The sequence below is a fragment of the Periplaneta americana genome, chromosome 6 (genome assembly GCF_040183065.1).
Source record: "Periplaneta americana isolate PAMFEO1 chromosome 6, P.americana_PAMFEO1_priV1, whole genome shotgun sequence".
In the NCBI taxonomy this organism is placed as follows: Eukaryota; Metazoa; Arthropoda; class Insecta; order Blattodea; family Blattidae; genus Periplaneta; species Periplaneta americana.
Genome location: NC_091122.1, coordinates 160,420,056 through 160,441,518, shown reverse-complemented (window position 1 = coordinate 160,441,518; position 21,463 = coordinate 160,420,056). Strand labels below are relative to the sequence as shown.

Here is a 21,463-nt window from a genome sequence, read left to right as displayed (position 1 = left end):
GGGAGTTGCATTCCTGGAAATAGCCGCTTATTGATTAATGTTTGGGATGAATTTTCAAATGTTCTTTGTAATTTTCTTGTAGCGTAAGTTATAAGGATATTTAGCGGGCCGAAGCCTGGCCGTGTTTACATAAAACACGAAAGACGAAAGTGCGTAGAACGAGGCCGACTACACTGTTGATAATGCAGTAAATCAAATTAGGCTTCATAGTTTTCTGTTAGATTTAACAATATTTCTTCAGGGAGGCGAATTTGCAAAAGTTGTAAATTGTGTATGATCAGTTTTTTTTTATTTTAGTAGGTTATTTTACGACGCTTTATCAACATCTCAGGTTATTTAGCGTCAGAATGAGATGAAGGTGATAATGCCGGTGAAATGAGTCCGGGGTCCAGCACCGATAGTTACCCAGCATTTACTCATGAGCATACATTTTAAATTTTATTTCACTTAAAAAACACATATTTTGGATTTTTAAACGTAAATGTATTTATTTTTGCTAATAATTGTAACATAAAATATAATATAAACAGCGAAAACTTTAGCTCATCCCTGAAAGAGTAGAACTCGTGCTCAGGGGTGGATTCCTGCATTTAAATTAAGTATATAATACAATTTTTTTTTTCAAGCAATAAAATAGCTTATGTGATTTAAGATGTATGTAAGCTGATGTAACCCGTTCAATTCCAAACCCCGCCAAAGTGGTGTGCAACTATAAAATGGGTCACAGTCCTGCCATCTATACGCAATATGCGGAACCCGAATCACGTAAAGTGAAGTGGATAGGCATTGGATAAAATGTATGTTCTTATTGTGGAGTAAGGTTTATTTGATTTTACGTACTAACGTATTTCTATTAAGTCTTTTCAAGCAATTATTTTATTAAGAATCAGTTAAGTGATGGTAAAGATGTTAAAAGGCTTGATAGCAACTTATTTGTCGATATTACCTAAGCAGTGTCCTGAACATATTAAGTGAAACAACGGAAAAGTTAATCATTACGGACGATCGATCTTAGAGTAAAACTTCAAACTTTCAAAATAATAAGACAATACCGTACACAAATAAATGGAAGCCCATTCGCTATTCTGTTTCCTAAAAATTAGTACTACTACGAATGGATATCTATTACTATACTTATTTATAGAGACACAAAATAATGTCAGTTGTTTAACATACCGGCACTCTAATCAATGTTTACCATCAACAGTAATTATAACACAGTCTGGATAACAGTAAAAATACATATATTATCCATTTAAGAACTCCGACTAAAGAGAATTTTATTTTGTTACCGACTATGACATTCTGAAAATCTAAAATTTTACATGTGAATAAAAAATGTTTAAATTGAAAAGTTTATAATTTTCTGTATTACTGTGATTTAAAATGAGTACAAAGATTCTGGTATCCCATTTTGTTTAATTTTCATCATTAACATACAAATATGGAAACACATTTCCTAGAAAAATCAAAATATTTTACATTAAGAGAAAACTGTAAAAACTGTCATTATTATTTGCATAACTAGGTTATGCAAATTACATCTATACAAAAATGCGTGTGAACTTACGAAACACAACAAAAACACTTTTCCTATCTAATACATTTTAGGCAGACATTAAGTTTCGGGAATTATTATTATTATTATTATTAATTGGTTTATTTTACGATGTTTCATCAACTGAGATGGTTTTTTAGAGTCAGAGTGAAAGGAAAAATGATAATGCTAGCAAAATGAATCCAGGGTCGAGAGCCGAAAGTTACCCAACCTTTGCTTTTAATGGGTTGAAGGAAAACTCCGGAAAAACCTCAACCAGGTAACTTGTTTCAATAGGATTTGAACCTGGGACCACTTTTGTTTCACGATCAGACATTGGTCAACATTTATTATTATTATTATTATTATTATTATTATTATTATTATTATTATTATTATTATTATTATTATTATCCTTAATATCGATTTAAAATATTGATTATTATAATTCACTAAACATTTAACCTAACTGCTGTTTTATATTCTTAAGCACTTTGAGCAAGGTGATATTTACGTATAAACTTTCGTAGAAACAATCGAAAAAAGTAGTCTATTATTATCCCGATTTACCACGAAAATCGTCTGTAGCTGCATTTAGATTGGCAACAGGCCATGATTGTTTGGCTAAACACCTGCATAGAATTGGAATATATCAGTCCCCTAACTGCCCATTGTGCAACTCAAACCAAGAAATGGATTCGGAATACCTCAAAATCTGTGCTTCATTGGCTGGTCATGATAATATCTTTGAAAAATATTGGAGTGCAAGAGGTCAAATGACTTTATTGTCAAACGCCTGGCATTAGAAAACAACAACATTATTATTATTATTATTATTATTATTATTATTATTATTATCCTTAATATCGATTTAAAATATTGATTATTATAATTCACTAAACATTTAACCTAACTGCTGTTTTATATTCTTAAGCACTTTGAGCAAGGTGATATTTACGTATAAACTTTCGTAGAAACAATCGAAAAAAGTAGCATAAGTCTTCAGTCATTCATTTATATTCGAAGTCTGTTCTGAAAGCATCCAGCCATATAACATTTTAAAAAGTAACTTACCTAAGGCAATGAAATCTAGTCCCTTTAAAAGTACTCCTCTTTAGACCTCTGACACACACATTCCACATTTCAAAATGGTCTCAAAGTCCTCTTTTGGGCCACATTCAGCTGACTCATCACGTTCTCTTTAATTTCGTCCATGGTCTACAATCAACTACCTTTTAATGGTGATTTTAGCCAGAAATGCCAGAAGCAGAAGGGAACCAAATCTGGAATGTATGGGGGCTGACAGACTTGGCCAATGCAATGTTTTTCCAAAACGTCCTGCACAAGATGTGAAGAATTATTCAGTCATCACTTGCCCATAGCTGCAGCCGGTTTTTTTTTACTACATCTCAACTGGCGAAGAACTTCGAATTATAGTAAACTTTAGTTATTGTCTGGCCACGAGAAGCGTACTCATGGTGTACAAAATCTCGTGAAAGGAAGAAAACATCAACATAACTTTAGTGTTCCCGTAGGAATATTGCCATACTCATTGGTTATGACTAGGGGGCAGATGTTGATGAAAAGTCATCTTCTTATTTTTCACATTAGGACGATGCTTATTAATAGACTACAGATATCTTTTCTATGTTAATACCAACGTAAAAAATTAATTTCTTATATTGTATTTTTTGACGATTTTGAACTAATAGGTTATTTTTACATTTTTTCGGCATTATTTGGTCATTTTTAATATTTTGAAGAACTTTTAGATTAATTTGAATGCATTTTACTTCCTTCTTTACATATAGGCCTGTTAAATCTTTTTCTAAGCAAACAGATGAATAGTAGGCCCTACTAGTAATTGAATAAGTGAATAACAGTGAAGTTTGAGTTTTATAATTTGTTTCAAACTCTAAAGTCCATTCCTTATTTCACCGAAGGCTTCACCTCACACAATGTTAGTATAAAATGCTTGACAACAGCTTAGTTTAAGTGAGGGCTTTAACTGCTACTGTTCTTTTGTTGGTACGAGTGTGTCTTTAGAATTTATATTTGGAAGGGAGGAAACATTCACCATTTTCTGAACAATTCGACGTTTCTCCAATATGGTTCGGAAGGGATGTACTACAGTAGACAGTATTTTTAACACAAAGATTGCAAGAATGCACATTGCGCCCACTATTTTGTTGTCATTTACACTCCCATCTGGAAGGTCTGGTAACAAAAGTGAAGAGTGGAAAGAGGAGATGGAGAATGAAGGCACTGACATGGACCACCCCTGATTGAAACACATTGTAAACCCTAATTAAAATCTATAATTTTCCCTTAAAACCTTCATTTTGTTGCATGCTTTTTTCCTTTATCTTAGTCTAATACCAGGAATTTGCCTCTTCTCTCCAACATTTGCAGAGCAGTCATTGAAACAAGGTGACTAATTTTTAAGATGTTATGGTGCGAGTACGGTGAATAATATTTACATGTCATTTTCTTTTCATTTTACGTCATTTTTCCATTATTTTAAGGGCATTTTATTGATCATTTTAAATAGAATTTTAGGTCATCAACATCCACCCCCTAGCTATTACCATTCTGAGGAAATCTGTCCATTCTTAGTGGCTTCAAGTAAGTTTCTGTGCAGCTCAACACAAAATTACTTTTACTGTTTTGACAAGAACTGCAGGCAGCTAGATAGCTCAGTTGGTAGGACAACTACGGACTGGTATGTCCGAACTTTGATCCTGGGTTATGACGGGATTTTCTTGTTGCTGAACTTTCAGAACTGCCTAGAGGTTCGCTCAGCCTCCTAGCAAACTGAGTACCGGGTTTTTTCGTGGGATAAAATTGTAGTCAAAGTGTGGTGTTGACCACACCAACTCATTCTAATGCTGATGTCAAGCATACATACATACATACATACATACATACATACATACATACATACGTAAGTGTTCTGCCCATGGACAGGTCTTTCACTGCAAACCCAGCATTCTCCAATCTTTCCTATTTTCTGCCTTTCTCTTAGTCTCCGCATATGATCCACATATCTTAATGTCGCCTATCATCTGATATCTTCTTCTGCCCTGAACTCTTCTCCTGTTCACCATTCCTTCCAATGCATCCTTCAGCAGGCAGTTTCTTCTCAGCCAGTGATCCAACCAATTCCTTTTTCTCTTTCTGATCAATTTCAGCATCATTCTTTCTTCGCCTACTCTTTCCAACACAACTTCATTTTCCAACTTACCTGCTTGCAAAAGAGTCCTCACATTCCACGTTCCAATTCTTAATCTTCTTTTCTTCTCTCTGACAGGTTGCTTCATAATGTGTCCTTCCCCAGCATCCCCCTCCCGGACATCCGAATGGTGGGATAGTTTACTTCCGGAATCTTTTACCGTGGAAAGACTCATCATGTTATGTTTGCAGTTTTTCTTGGGAAGAATAAATGCTGTAGCTTCTTGTTGCTTTCCGCACACCACTCTCTCTTTCGCATCTTAAACGATCCCAGGGGAGGTAAGGAGAGTAGATTTAACTAATTGGGCCCTCCTGACTTCACCGAAATTCACCGCAAGGGTTAAATATCAGTTCTACCAAGTCTTTGACCCGATCAGAGACAGGGAAATTTCAATTAGCCTTTGCCCCTCCTCAAGAAAGCATAGTGTTCTAATTCCACGTCCTCCCAAGTGCTTTCATGATATGTGTAGCACAGTGGTATTCAACTTTTTTTCTCCTCGTACCCCTAGAGACACTTTTCCACTCAAGATTGTACCCCAAACATAAGATTCATTACTGTTGTCGACCTGGTTGGCGAGTTGGTATAGCGCTGGCCTTCTATGCCCAAGGTTGCGGGTTCGATCCCGGGCCCGGTCGATGGCATTTAAGTGTGCTTAAATGCGACAGGCTCATGTCAGTAGATTTACTTGTATGTAAAAGAACTCCTGCGGGACAAAATTCCGGCACATCCGGCGACGCTGATATAACCTCTGCAGTTGCGAGCGTCGTTAAATAAAACATAACATTTAACATTCATCACTGTTCCCTTCCCTTCCCGAAACTTGATGCAGAGTAGCTGATCTATTCATTGTCATTGCAAATGCACAAGTTCATTCAACAAGAGCATCCCAACAAGAGAGTGACTGTTATTGCATCTGCAGTAAGGTCCCTTCTGACTGACTGCCAAGTTATATCAGAGCAGCGAAACTGATACTTGAGAAATTTAAAATGGCTGGATACTTTCCGGACAGAACTTACGTATTACGAAACAAACAAAGATTCACTTACCATCCAGCTCCAAGAGATGGAGAACGATGTGAGCCTGGAAGAAGATTCACAGACGATTGCAACACATGCATCTGCTCACAGGATGGTATAAAAGCTCATGCATCCTGCACCTTGCACATTTGTACGAGAAGGAAGCGAGGTAAGGTAGGATGTGCATGGGTTGATGCATGGAGCATCTTGCAGTAGCATGTTCCAACATGTTGCATATGGCAGGAAAACTTAACAGGATTACATTCAACATAAAATTAATCTTCTTCATTTATTCATCTGCAAAAAATAGATTAAATATGTATTACATTAAAACTTACTGAAATAAAAATATTTATTATAAACTTCAAGTATAGAAAACACAATTAAAACAAAAGTTTAGATCACCTGCATGAAAATATTAGTTGTCCTACCAAGATATCCAAATAAAATACAATTTAACCCAATGTGTATGGACATAATAATCAGTGTACTGTATTCAGAATCTTACAAAAAATGTATTTCGAATTATGTTGTGGTATTTCAGATACAGAAGATAATGTTACAAAGTTTGATTACAAATCAGGAATAGAGAGAAAGATTTAAATCAACAGCCCTCCAGCGAGGGTGACTACAAGGATCCTGAATACAGAACAGTTACTTTTTTTAAGTCGTAAGTTAATTAAAAAAAAACTAAATTTAGAATTTGGAATTCAGTTGATGCCCAATTGTCATATTAACAGGAGACAGAAATATTCCCTCTTTTCCGTAAAATAGTATTGAAGATCATGTATTTACTAGACATTGAAATAGTTTAGCTGTTTGGGTACTGTACGTGACAATGGTCAGTTAATGACATTGTGATCGAAAATAACAAAAGACGGTTTTTATTCATTCAGTCTTCTATTACTATTTAATTTCCATTTTGAACTTTCAAGATTACTGATATCGTATGAGAATGCAATCAGTTCCTTTTAACCATTAAAACATAGGATATTCTTACGTTCTGACATTCATTATTTCTCGTAGTTTCTATTGGAAATGCCAGTAATTACAGTATAGTCCAGATCTGATGTGAATAATCTGCATGGATCCAGAGAGATTAAGAGAAAACTCTTGCAACAATAGCTTATTCTCTTGCATAATAAAATTATTTAATAAACACATAAAGCAAAAGACAGAACTTAGTGGAAGCATTTTGTAAAATCGACATGGAGTCAACATGCTCCATAATGTCCTTTGATTGATTGTAAAGTTATACATGAAAAACATTTTTTATAAATCTTTTCAATCTTGTTAGGTATCTTTATATTATTTTGTAATTAAATCTTATTTTAGAGTAAGATCTGCACAATCCCATCAGTCATCACTTATCTCAAATGAACTGCAATCACACACGGCCCTTAGAAGCATGCAGAAAACGGAGAATAGATCTCCAAACGACCTATAACATCTTATACATACGTATTGCACACATTGGTGACACTAAAGAAATTATTCGTAGATTACAAATTACTGTTTTGTCAGTCCAGTGTAAGTAAGAATAAAAGTTTGTAACCATGGCGATATGGAGAAATAATTGCTTAAGATGAGACAATAAATTATATGAACCGGTTTTTAAAATCTAAATGAAGGACTGACCACTAGACAGAAATGCAAAAACTTATTTCAACAAATATTGCGAAGTTTTTTTTCTATATTTCTAGCTACCTGTGTACCTGGAACCACTTGGAAACAAGATTGCAACGACTGTTCTTGCACACCAAGAGGCAAACCTGTATGCACTCTGAAGGCATGTACAGGCGTAAATTCTCCACCAACTCCCAGGCCACCATATGATCTGTGTAAGTTACACTGAATCTTCATATATACTAAGTGATCTAGTTCGCAATCGATCACCATGTGCTATGTGATGATATGACGAGATATATTTCGTGTCAACAATTACATCCATGTAATGTGGACCTCACAATTTTGTATCTGGTAGCTACCACTATTACATTCATTACAATTTATTACGTCTTTTTGTAGACACTCTTATAATTTAGATCCATACCTCTTACTTAGGCATACTGTAAAAAATTTCAGACATGATGCTTAAAAATTTGGAAGAAAAATATTTTGAAAATATGCTAATTATTTTTTTAACCCTTAGTTGCCTGACAGTACTTAGAAGTACCGTGATTTATTTTGCATACTGGAAGACCTGGAAGAATAATAAACCGCCAGAAATTACGTGCAACCTGATAAATAAAATCCATCAAGGGTACTGACAGTACTGTACATAGAAATACGACCTTTTTTAAAATTAAAATATTAAAAAATAAATAAATAAAAAATAAAAAAATAAAAAATTTCTGAAAAAATTACTGTATGTTTTGAATTCATATTCTAACAACATTCACTAAAGAAAACGGATTTATTTTAATTTTTTCTTATGTCCGGCAACAACGTAAACCACTCTTAAGCTACTGACCCTATAAACATGAAACTTAGACGCATCATTACTAATATCAATAGGAGTATGTGTACAAAAATTCAAATCTCTGGCTTAAAAATATATATAAAACATAAATTTCACTCATCACCTCCCTTTTAACACTTTGCATCCAGAAGATTACACCACTGTTGTATGCAAATTTCTAACTTGCAACTAGGAGTTCGTATACCTGCATAATCGAGTAAAATCGTGTTGAGTTAGCAGAATCGCAGGTTCGCGTCCCGGCCACTACAGTCAATTGAGCCTGTGGTAAAGGATGGGGAGGGCCCATGTAAAACAATCGGTGTAATGGTACACATGGAAGTGACAGATTTTCGGTTGACTGCAGTTGAAATGATTTTGCTCCTTTTTAAGGGGGGAAAAAACATTACAATATAAAAAATTTTTTATTCGTTTTAAATTACCAGTATTTAAAATTATTCTAAATGATTTATATTAAGCCCAATGATACATTAAATTGAAAAATAACAACATAATTGATAAATAATAGACAATTTTGGTGTCTAATAATAAGATTGTATATGTATAACCGCAGAAAGTAAACTGTTAAATCATTTCTATTCAAAAAAATGTTCTATCGAACAAACATTTTTATCAGAGATTTTACAAAAACTAAAAAAGTTATCATCTGTGTTACAAGCATAATATTTCAAGAAAATGGAAAGCTCTTTTAAATGGTGATAACCGGAGACCGGAACTTTGACAGAATGCTCTTTTAAATGTGTTAACTCTATCTTCATTTTGAAAATAAATCTGTACAAATTATACCTTTGTGATTGAAACGTCACAGTTTTATGTTGCCCTTTTCTGCCTTTCTTAATATAAATGCCTAATTTGCAAAATAAATGCTTTTTTTCGTCTTATTTGATTATTTATCTATTATTTATTAATTTATTATTAAAAAAATGCCTACAGGTACTGGTATACTTTAATTTATTTCTATAACCGCTACAATGAAAGTGACTTCACCGAATGTATATTATTGTCTTTCAGTCAGTTCATATACTCTTTGCAACAATGAGTGCTGCCGTGCAAAAATGTATAACAGTAAGCGTTATAATTATCAATGAGTGCAGGTCTAACGTTATTTTTAAAGGTTATTTTTCTTTCAGTTTTCATTGTGACGTTGTTGTAGCTAGCTAAATATTTCATATCGCAACATAATATCAGTACAATCAAACACAAAAATGCACTTTCCAAGGCTACTGGGAAGAATATTTCTTTGCTTCCAACAGTAATGGCAACATCGAGTCGAAAATCTCAATTTGCATTCGACATGTGTAAAGTTTTTCTTGCTGCCGAAATTCCTTTGTGGAAAGTGCAAGGTTGTGGGTCTAATGCAAGGTTTTTGTAACTGCCTTTTATTGCGTATTTTAGCTATTTATAATGCCTTTTACCTGCCTATTTTAGCTATTTATGATGCCTTTTTGTCTGCCTATTTTAATGATTCATAATGCCTAAACTTCCGGTCTCTGGCGTTAATTTCGTCACATGAAGATAAAGCAACTGTATCAAAGTTGAAATTGAAATATACAAGATTTTCTTATATTTAATTTTCTTAAAAATATGTTTCTTCCTTTGTGCCGTGATGCCGTAAAATTAATTGTTAATATATTTTGCCTACATTCCTTCTTTTTTTATTGTAAGAGAAACATCTTATGCTAATTATTGTAACTCAGATTTTCTTTGTATATGCTGTACGTTGTAAGCACAAGGTATATTAATTGTTAAGACATTAAACTGCAAAGGCGAAGACCACGGGTTCGATTACCGATGGGGCCATTAATTTTCCAATTGACCCAACATTATGGTCTTGTAGTCAACTCAATCTAAAACATAAATGAGCACCAAGTAATTTTCCTTGAAGGTAAAACTAGCTAAGAGCATAGGACTGGCATCTCTACTGCAGTTAAGGTATATGTACACCCATAAAACGCAAAAAATAATGAAAAATTAGAATTTTCAAAAATATAATTATTTTAATAGAGAATTTTCACCCCTTTAATTTGATATAAGAATTTTCGATTTATGCCTTACGGTTTTTCAGATAAGTCCCATTTTCCAAAATACTGCGTCATCAGCCACGTCACTTACTTTTGGAGTGCATTACTTTTGGAGTGATCTTCGTAGCAGTCAATCCCCTCGTCCAGCATTGCTTGTAAAATAAACTTCTTTCTAGTCACGAAATAGATGCATAGATATTTGGGCATGATCATTAGATCGAAAAAACTTTTTACATAATGAAATAATTTATAATCTTTCACTGTTAGTCATAAAATTGTAAATTTGTGTGTCAATGATGTTGTACGTCATTTTAATAAGAGTCCAAAAGTAGAAATTAAAATTCTGAGGAGGATGGGCATAAACCCTGGGACAAACACCATCGCAGGATTTGTTGCATCAATGGAAATAGGGACAAAAATGCCAAAAAAAAACATTCAACACCTGAAGTTAAAACAAGGAGGAGGTATTTGAGAGGCAGAAAGAAGCTGAAACTGGACTGACATGAAGCTGCTTAAGAGGTGACATATGATGATGGAGTCTTCTAGGCTCTGTAAGTTTGTGGCCTATTTCCTGCATATAGTAATTTTAGAATATTTAATTCTTTCAAACATGATATCTCAGCCAAATATGGTGATACCAAGAAGATATTGGTGTCATTTTGAAGCTTGAAATGTCCCCTAGTGCCTGACAATGAGTAAAATAACATTAATATAATTAATTATCTATGGATTTTTTTACATGATTTATGCAACATAAAATATTATTGTAAGTTACATATATGGCAATATTTAATTAATATAAATAAAAATAAAAAATAGCTCTATGTCAGGCACTAAAGAATAGTTTTAGCTATAAAACAGTGAAAACACTGTGGCTCTATCTTAAAAACTGCATGAGCTATCAGGTTTCAAGTTGCATGTCAAAATTATAACCAAAATAATTTTTATAAACAATTTAGACATAATTTCAAGGGATCTGTTCACTTCATTCTTTTTCTGGTACCATTCTCAATTGTATAAAAATTTTACAGAGCAAAATTATACAAAACAAAACTTTTTGTATGTAAAGGTGTACATATACCTTAATGCAGACTGTCTGCAAAGCTGGAGTCTTACCCTCCTCTCATCCTGTGGACACTGTGGCCTATGATAAGGATAACTTTACACTTATTACTAGTTTATTTTTCATTCTTACAGATAAAGACTGATATTATAGTTTAACCATTTATTGTTTCTCTTAACAGTTTCATGTACGCCTGGAACTAAATGGAATCAGGATTGCAACACATGTTCGTGTACATCAACTGGAAGAAGTGTATGCACACAAAAGGCTTGTGGACGTGGAAAACGAGAGGAAAGTAAGTTTCAATGCCTACAAAATAAATTGATTTGCATTTTGTATAAATGCTATTACATGCCTATAGTCACATATGAAGCTGAGACATGGACCAAGTTTAAAAAATACATGAGTAGAAATCAGGCAGGAGAAATGAAGTTCTTAAGATTGTGTAAAAGAACACAAGAGGGAATAAAATCAGAAACAAAGTTCTTAAGCAAACATTAGGACTTCGAAGTTAAAAAATTAAGGACTGGTAGTGAAAATGAGTTAAAATGATGGGTATTTATAAAATTCCACCTAAAAAGAACAGCATGTAATAATGAAGATCAAGTTATTTGCGATTTTATTCTCCTACTCAAATGGGGTAGAACACGTTTGATCAGGTTATTGTACCTATATTAAAACACTGCATCCTATGACTCATTATAAATAACTCCAAGATATTTGAAGTGAATCATGTGATGCAAACTTGAATATGAGTAGGCCTACGTTAATCAGCATAAATTTGCTGAGAATAATTTGACTATCCTTGACCAAAACTACTTCCGACTTGACAGTTTACAGAGAAGGGGGAGCAGTGTTGTCCATCTTTCTTGTAAGGGAGCGCGCTGCCGATAGAGTGCAGTAATGAATGGCTGACATGAACACATACATTTTTAACCAATTTGGTGAACACTAGGCATTAAAATTTCTGTACATTATAGTGATGGGCGAAGTTGTTCTTTTCCCGGAACAGTTCCGACGGTTCCGGTTCCGAAAAAATACTAAGTTCCAAATAACAGTTCCGAAATAACAGTCACCAGTGGTGATGAGTCGGAGTCGTTCAAACGAACGGTACAGTACCCTCCCTCTTCACCATGCAGCTCACACTGGAGCACTCATAGGCATGACATAGTACACATTCTTATCTATAGATGGCACTGCAATGCACATTCGAATCGATTTTGCAAAAATTGCTGTGCATGCGGACAGAACTCAAAAGCTTAATGTTAGTAATTACACAGCTGTTGACTACAAGGACAGAATACAACACTTTGTTTTCGTACATAAAGTTATAAAGACATGGTAGCCAACTAAAAAAAAATAACATAACATTTAAAACATATGGTATGTAATTTCTGTTCTCTCTATTACATAATAAAAAAAAACAAATCATTAATTTTTATTTTTACTTTTCTTAATGCACAGTTATAATAATAATAATAATAATAATAATAATAATAATAATAATAATAAATATTACAATTTCGTAAATAAAAAAATATATATATTGGCAGTACTGAAACCTGGAAACCCCGCAGTGGGTTAGTAAAATGTTGGAATCGCATCTTTACCAAAGTGTAATTTAAACTTCGCATTAAACCTCGCTCTCCAAATCAGTACTTACATGGGTAGTTTCCAACAAATAATGCTACAACATTTTTGTCGTTCTTTGATAACAGAGAAGATAGCACAAAAACTTGTGCTTGTCAGACTTAACCTCAACAAACGACATACAGACATTTTAACTAAACCACTCATTACCATTTACGACTTTAACCTTTGTATAGAATCGGCTGATCAATGAATTAATAATAGTATGCGTACTTTATGACTTTGTAGAATGTTTATAAAACAGAATTAGTCAACTAATGGTGAAATAAACCATAAAGGGGGAATGATTATTAAATACTTACTATAACATTACAGATGATTGGCCAGTCTTACAAATGTTGATATTAAAGTTCGCGCCACCGCAAGGATTTCAATTTCCATGCGCCCCCCCTCCAACCACGTGAGAGTTTCAAGTACCAACTTCATCCAACGAAGTTCCAAGTACAACATAAAGAACAACGAGAACAGTGTAACTGCAGCTGTCGTTGGTTCATCGGAACAAGCTCCGACGTTCCGACTGTTATCTCGGAGTCGGAACATACCTTGTGCAACGCGGTACTGCGAGCCCGCAACAGCTGGGCAAGTGAGCAGCTCGGAGTCGGAACACTGTTATTTCGGAACAGGAGGTTCTGACCTACTGTTCATTTTTGCAACAGTTCCGAGACCGGAACAGTTCCAAAATAACTGTTCTGTTATTTTTTACCCATCTCTAGTACATTATTATTTTTATTAGTCTATTATAATTATCATAGTGGTGGTGGTGGTATTCTTCAATGTAATACCGTTAAAAAAGCGTGGAAAGGACTGTAAACTGTAAAAATAGGTTTAAATTTAATACGAAGCCTCTACTTTTATGAGTGTCGGTGTTCTTCAATATAATATTGTTAGAAAGGCGTTGAAAAAATTGTAAACTGTAAAAATATTTATGATTAAAAATCTGCACGGCCTCTTTTTTTTCCAATATCGATAACAGTGCTCTTATTAATGTTAACACAAGCAGCAGTTCTCATTACGACTTGCGCCAAAGGTAAAAGAGACCTGCCATTATCTTTTTCCCTCTCAAAATACTCTCTTACATAACACACCATCTCTCACGCTTGACTCTTTAATGGGGCATCTTGTACTCGTACAATATTCTTTGTTCTCCGCCTGTCTTTCCTTCCTTCCGATACTGCACAAGTCACCTATTTAGAAACTCTCGCAGAAACTAGAAAACACACACTAGCCACACACTCCACCAATGACAACGAAGATAATATGTGTAATATAATTTAAACACAATAATTATCGATACACTAAAACAATAATACAAGTAAATAATATTTTTAATTCACACAAAGCACGCGCTAAGCAGCCAACTCAGTCATTCCGGGCACTGTATTCACCACTAGGCCGTGGTATTCACGTGCAACACAGGGCAACACCGTCCTGTTACTATGGTTATGCGTCTCTCGTGATTGGTTGATTTGAATGGTTGCCATGGTAACATGCTAAAGGCGCCATTTGTCAGGTCGGAAGTTGTTTTGGACAGACCATAGTGAAGTAAAAGTGCTAGTAAGGCAAATGTTTCTACATTAAATTTATGTATGGTACCGTAACTTGCTGTTCTCTACCATGTGCTGTTCTTTTTAGGCGACATTTTAGAAACACCCTGCATAAATTATTTATATTTAACTAATGATTCGTTGTGATATGACAGATGAATGTGAACCTGGAACCACCTGGACGGATGACTGCAATATGTGTCGCTGCTTACCGAATGGAAGGGCTGCATGTACAAGAAAGGCTTGTCCAGTCGAAAAACGGGAAGCACGAGGTATAACATTCTGACCACTGCAATAGGGCAGCCCTTTCAAATAAAGCAATGAAAAATAAGCCAATTATTTCAGATCTGTGTGGTTTTATTCTTGATTATTATGATAAATTTTCCATAGTTTTCTTGGATCGTCATATATGAATATATGATATTCCAGTAACAATATCTTACTTTATTAGATAGGATTGCCAGATTTTCAAACTGAAAATATGGGAGATTTTGGAAATAATTGCCAAAATCGTTCCTTCAAGACATTATCGACATGTTTTACCTTTAGGAGCATGTTATATACAGTATAACTGTACGAAAAAGTAATTTAAACTGAATCTCATAGCACTATTAATACTTACCACTTGCTTTTTGTATTCATTCAGAAACTTTTACAATTGAAATTTTCCTTAACAAACAGGTTGAAAATTAATGAGAATTTGTCATTGTAGATTACACTTAAAAATATGTAATTAGAATAACTTTCATAGCATCATAGTACTATTCATATTTACCATTTAAATAAATAGATACATATATAAATAAATAAGTAAATAAATTACGGAAGAAAATATTACTGTAAAGTGGGGTGACTTTGAACAGTAATTTAGTGCCTTTCTAAATTAAATGCTGTACCCTATTGCGAAAAAACTGAACTAGTTTATTGACAACTTAAACAGTTTTATCGCAATTGGGTACAGCATTTAATTTAGAAATGCGTTAAATTACTGTTCAAAGTCACCTCGGCATTCAAAGTCACCCCGCTTTACAGTATCAAATACGTTTCGGAATATATGTATATTGTATTTCTTTCACGTGTTAAAATTAGGTACCGGTACCTTGTTGTGAACAAAAGTTATGACCAATGGAACACAAGACCCTATTCAAATTCAACAATCACCACTCGAATATGTGCAGCAGTACCTCGGGCAAAGAATCTCCCTAAACAAGAACACAGAGAATGAAATCAAACGCAGAATAGGACTGGCATGGAACAAATTTTGGTCACTCAAATTCCTACTCATGGACAAACGGCAAAAAGTACGAAAGCTGAAATCCTAGACAAATGTGTCATGCCGACATTACTCTATGGCTGTCAAACGTGGTCCTTGACAGAAAAACAGAAAAAACAGCTACAGGTTTGTCGAAGGAGAATGGAAAGGAAGATCCTAAATGTTTCACTAAGAGACAGACTCAGAAACGAGGAAATAAGATGGACAAAAATGCGCGATGTGGTAGAAAGGGCAGAAAACCTAAAATGGAAATGGGGCGGCCACGTAGCACGTATGGATCACCAGAAATGGATGAATCGCATCACAATGTGGGACCCGAGAGAAGGATGACAGCACGTGGGATGACAAAAAAAACCAGATGGGCGGACTACTTCAGAACCAGAGCGGGAAGTCAATGGTCGAGAGTGGCACGAGACAGAGAACTATGGAAGCAGCTGGCACCAAACATGAATCGACAAGCACCAGATAGGACAAAAAGTCAAAGACAGTGAGTGTAATTCGTGTGAAGTGATGTGAGGAAGTGTGGGAGATGAGTATGGTAGAAATGATCGAAGAGGGAAGTCAGGAACAGTGAAACGAAGAAATATCAGTAATATGACCAAGCTCCCAAGGACTCGCTCACCTTAGGAGTCTACTTATGAGCAATTCCCTGTGACAACAGGAGGCCCTTGCCCTTACGGGATGTGTACGGGCTAAATTTAATATTATTATAAATTTATTACCTTGTTGTTGACTAATTTCAACCTGTTGTAGGTTTTCTTCAGAACTGGGCACGAAAACCAGGAACACCCATTTCTGAGGAAAACCTACAAGTTGAAACTAGTCAACAAGGTACCGGTACCTAATTTTAACACGTGAAAGAAATACAGTACATATTCCGAAGTGATATAGTGTTTAAAGTTGTGTAATCAAGATGTATTATCAAATACTTGAGACTAGCGAAAATGTGGGTAAAATACGAGAGAACCCGTAAAGTACGGGAGACCTGGCAACCCGGTATCTGAAATATTGAAGTATGTATTCACATCCAGTAGACAGTGGTACATTACATCGGCTATAAAGTCTAGAACCATAGGTGAAACGATGAACAATGCATTTCCTACATAATGTACTCCACATGTTCGCCATCATTTTCATCACACTTCTCAGACTTTTACCATGTTTCCTTGAATGCTCTTCAACATGTGAGGATAAAGAGCAGCCATAGTGGTGGTTATCCTTTCTTAGAAATCACTCATTTTTACAGCATATGCCTGAGCTTTCAAAAGGCCCTATCTGGCGAAGTCCATGGGGTTGAGGTTAGGTGGCCTGCACGGCCCATTCCACAGGCCCTCTTTTCCCAACAAATACCCCTATGGTTCTAGACTTTATAGCCACTCTGTGTAACACCTAGATAAGCAAGCAGCTGTAGAAGTTAATGACCATTGTTTAATTATATAATCATAACTAATCACTTCAGTGGCGATGAATGATTTCTGTAAACGAAACTAAGTTGATGATGATGATGAAGATGATGAAAAATCCATTATCACCATCACCACTACCATTACTATCACCACGATGATAATGATGATGAAAAATTCATTAACACCATCACCACCACCACTACCATTACTGCTATCACGATGATGATGATGATGAAAAATCCATTATCATCACTTCCATTATCACCATCACCATGTCTACAGCTGTGGAGTAACGGTCAGTGCGTCTGGCCACGAAACCAGGTGGCCCGGGTTCGAATCCCAGATGGGGCAAGTTACCTGGTTGAGGTTTTTTCCGGGGTTTTCCCTCAACCCAATACGAGCAAATGCTGGGTAACTTTCGGTGCTGGACCCCGGACTCATTTCACCGGCATTATCACCTTCATTTCATTCAGACGCTAAATAACCTAGATGTTGATACAGCGTCGTAAAATAACCCAATAAAAAAAACCATCACTACTAGACTAGACGGCATTTTGGAAGGCGGTCAGCTGCTATATGCGCAGTAGCATTTCTGGCATGTGACGTCACAAGCTTGTACAGTAGAACCAATCGGAATCAGTCTGTAACAAGTACTTCCCGAGTTCGTTTATTCACGTGTGAATGTTTCAATACACTGAATAAGTAAAACTAACATTTACTGGGTGTGTGTGTAAGATAAATAAATGGAAGAAGAAACTGTAAAAAGAGAAGCATTGCACAGGCAGGAGCAGAAAATAGTGTTTAAGGTGTATAATTATTTTAAAAACGTTGACGAGCAGAATGCTGTCGGCCATCTTGATGCTGGCTACAATGTTGCCAACGCGCAAAAAACGATTGCAGAAGCATGTGGTGTGGGATTGAAAACCGTGCAAAGAATAGTGTTAGTGAAGGAAAGAGGGTTTGTTTGGTGTCATGCTTACAGTAATCAACGGCTAAGGTCATTATTGTCTTTTGAGAATTTAAATTCTCTCCTGCGCTATTTGTATTGCACGTGCGCGTGAAGTACGATGTGGCAATGTTGTGCGCTGCCTTGTTCTCACTATCTGTCTCTCTCGACACAAACGCTAGCAGACTACTGCCTTCTGCATTGCCGTCGACTCTACCATTCAGTGGCGGCTCCTGCGTATTTCATAAGAGGAGGAAACAAGGTAACAGCACGAAATGACACCTTCTTGAATGAAACATGCTACAAATTAGCCAACATGCATACATGTAAGACCAGGTAGTGTTGGGGTTGGCCTTCCCTTCTGTATAGCAATAATCTGTTCTTGTAAACTGAGTTTCCTAAATTTTCCAAAATATATAATGTTTTCACTTCCATTCATTGTTGAATAATTGCACAAATTAACAATTACAAGGAAATTCACCTCGCAGCATTTTTCGAGCACACTACAGCATCGCACATGTTGGAAGAGATTATAGCTACTAACACGTAATCGGAACCGTTTTACGGAAGTGGGAATGGGTAATAATCTGAGGAAAACGAGAACACTGCACCCACCCACGTGATCTGTGTTGCCACATGTACATTTTACAAGTTCAGTATCACATGCTTTGAAGAATATCAGTTCTTGTAAAGTCATACTACCATTATTGTTCAAAGTTGCCGGTGGCCAATCAATTTTTTTTTGTTAAAAATAATGCAATTTGGAGTACTACTTTCAATTTCAAATATATTTGTACAAAACTGACAATTTGGCTGTTGCCCTGTCTAGTACACAATGAATGGAAGTGAATTTCAGGGGCCGAAAAGATCTGCGATACTAACGTAGAACTACTTCCTCTTTGTTTTATACAAACCCGACTTCAACTTTCAAATATCCTTGAAAGTTTCAAACCATGAATAGCAGCTTATATAAAGTGCAATGAATAATATTTTTGATTTATAATTAAACAAAAAAGTTTATATGGTGTCTTTCATAGCTTTGCGTTAAAACTGTTTTTATTGTGCCTCCTCCTAGATGTGTTATAGTCTGGTTGAATGCAAGATCGTTAGTTGGCAGCGGTAGCGAGCTTGCTGCACGACCAGTCGGATTCTATTTCCTGCCCATGAGCTGATTCAGAGGAGGATCTCCTCCCTCTCTGTTCATTTACTCGCTTTAGAACTCTGCTTCTTTCTCCGGCCGCTAGTGCGCTGTTGTCCATGTGTGCTAACTGCAGTAAAGGAGGAATGGATTGACTTTCCTCCACACAAACAATCTCGCATCCTTCTCACAGTTTTCTAGCAGCACATGAGCGCGCATCGTTTAAAACTTGATCAACCGAGGTTTTCTTATAGCTGTGAACTTAAAAATTATCGAATCTTCCTTGAATTTCAAGGCACACATATTTTATTTGGTATTTACTTTCAAAAGAAGAAAAAACTGAGGAGGACGTTCCTCCCTTCCCTCCCCCGAGGAACCGCTACTGCTACCATTACTACTATCACTATTATTATCAGTGTCTTCTCGTGTTCCTTCTCTTCGTAGAGTACATTTACAATTATAATTTTACACAAAAATGTGATTTCTTAGTAACACTGATTTTTTTATTTTTTGAAAATGAAGTATAATCATTAATTTTTCTCAGCAGCACAAAGATGTGTACCAGGGTCGGTATTCCAAAGGGATTGCAACACCTGCAGATGTTCTAGAGATGGTATGAATGCTGCCTGTACTCTGAAAGCCTGTTTCGGGAGAAAGAAACGAGGTAATCAACTTGTAATTCACATAAAACGTGTAATTTTTAAATGACAAAACACATTTTAAAATCCATATAGAATGACTGAGTGCAGAAACCAGTTTTTGAGTTATCCATTCATAATTGAACCAGCTTAATAGGTATACATAGATTCTACAACTCGAGCATTTGAGCAGATGATGGTATACCTGTACTATGATGATATTATAAGCTTTTTTTTTTTTTTTTTTTTTTACAAGATTGCAAGATTTTTTGTTGCAAGCAAAAATTACATACAATAACAAAGATTTTACAATACTATTGTAATACTCGTAAATGAATATTCTTCAAAATTAGAAATTGATTACAAATCTCCTAGTCAAATAGTCTACATATTACAAATTATTGTATAAATACAAGGTAACTGAGCCACACCCGAATAATAAATCTGTAGCCAAAATTTTTCTGGTAATTTTCGATTTTCCAAAAGTAATTGGTGTTAACATGTATAATTAACCATCCTGAAACCGAAAATCGCTTTTTTGAAATTTTTGTTTGTATGTCTGTCTGTCTGTCTGGATGTTTGTTGCCTTTTCACGCGATAATTGCTGAACGGATTTCAATGAAAATTGGAATATAAATTAAGTTTGTTGTAACATAGATTTTAGACTATATGGCATTCAAAATACTTTATTTAAAAGGGGAGTTATAAGGGGGCCTGAATTAAATAAATCGAAATATCTCGCTGATTATTGATTTTTATGAAAAATGTTACATAACAAAAATTTCTTTAAAAATTATTTCCGATAAACTTTATTCTATGCAAAATTTTATAGGACTGATGTTTAAGGATATACAAGACTTTTAAAATAACAATACAATACATTTTCACCGCCGCTTCAGATTATAGCATTGTTGTTCCTGCAGTAACTCCTATGTGCAAAATATAAAATTTTTGAGTAGGAAGAAAAAACACATTTATTCATTCCATGGCAATGGTACATAGGAGATCGTGAATTCTTACATTTTCGAAAGAAAGAAATATAATTACATATCACTATATATGCTGTATCACTATTTAAGTTATTTGAAGGGTTCAGTACCATAGTGCGCCAAGCGCCATTTACTGAAGACGTAGAAAACAAGGGTTAAAATTAAGTTATTACCATAATTCAATGGAAACATATAGCAAGTAATATAAAGTTTACACATTAAATCTAAATGATATGTCAATCTTCATTAAACTATGGTTGCATGTAATAACAGTTAAGAAACATGTTAAAAGAATTGTCATTGCACCAAATAAGTGGTCTCTGGATCAAAATGATCGCATTTTAATTTTTTAAATACAATTTAAATTAAGTAACATATTCTTCTATCAAACACGACTGTTCCCTGGATCAAATGTCCTATTTTAATTATGTAATTACTTTATATTTATTTCTAACGGGTGCAGCGGAGCGCACAGGTATGGCTAGTGGTTTAAATAAAAGTACACACAAATAAATTATTAAATGTATTAGC

At 35.0% G+C, this 21,463-nt stretch overlaps 1 protein-coding gene across 5 annotated transcripts in view; it reads left to right on the top strand.

Moving 5' to 3' along the window:
- The window catches only part of LOC138701995 (keratin-associated protein 10-8-like), a 48,891-nt gene that overhangs the window by 24,605 nt on the left and 2,823 nt on the right, over positions 1 to 21,463 (top strand). For 2 of the 5 annotated variants that reach the window (XM_069829448.1, XM_069829450.1), the window contains 5 exons: positions 5,823 to 5,954; positions 7,489 to 7,626; positions 11,530 to 11,643; positions 14,698 to 14,814; positions 19,850 to 19,969. In XM_069829448.1, the coding sequence (XP_069685549.1) occupies positions 5,823 to 5,954; positions 7,489 to 7,626; positions 11,530 to 11,643; positions 14,698 to 14,814; positions 19,850 to 19,969 (621 nt within the window). The remainder of the gene's footprint in view (positions 1 to 5,822; positions 5,955 to 7,488; positions 7,627 to 11,529; positions 11,644 to 14,697; positions 14,815 to 19,849; positions 19,970 to 21,463) is intronic. The other 3 variants (XM_069829452.1, XM_069829451.1, XM_069829449.1) reach the window with 2 other exon arrangements.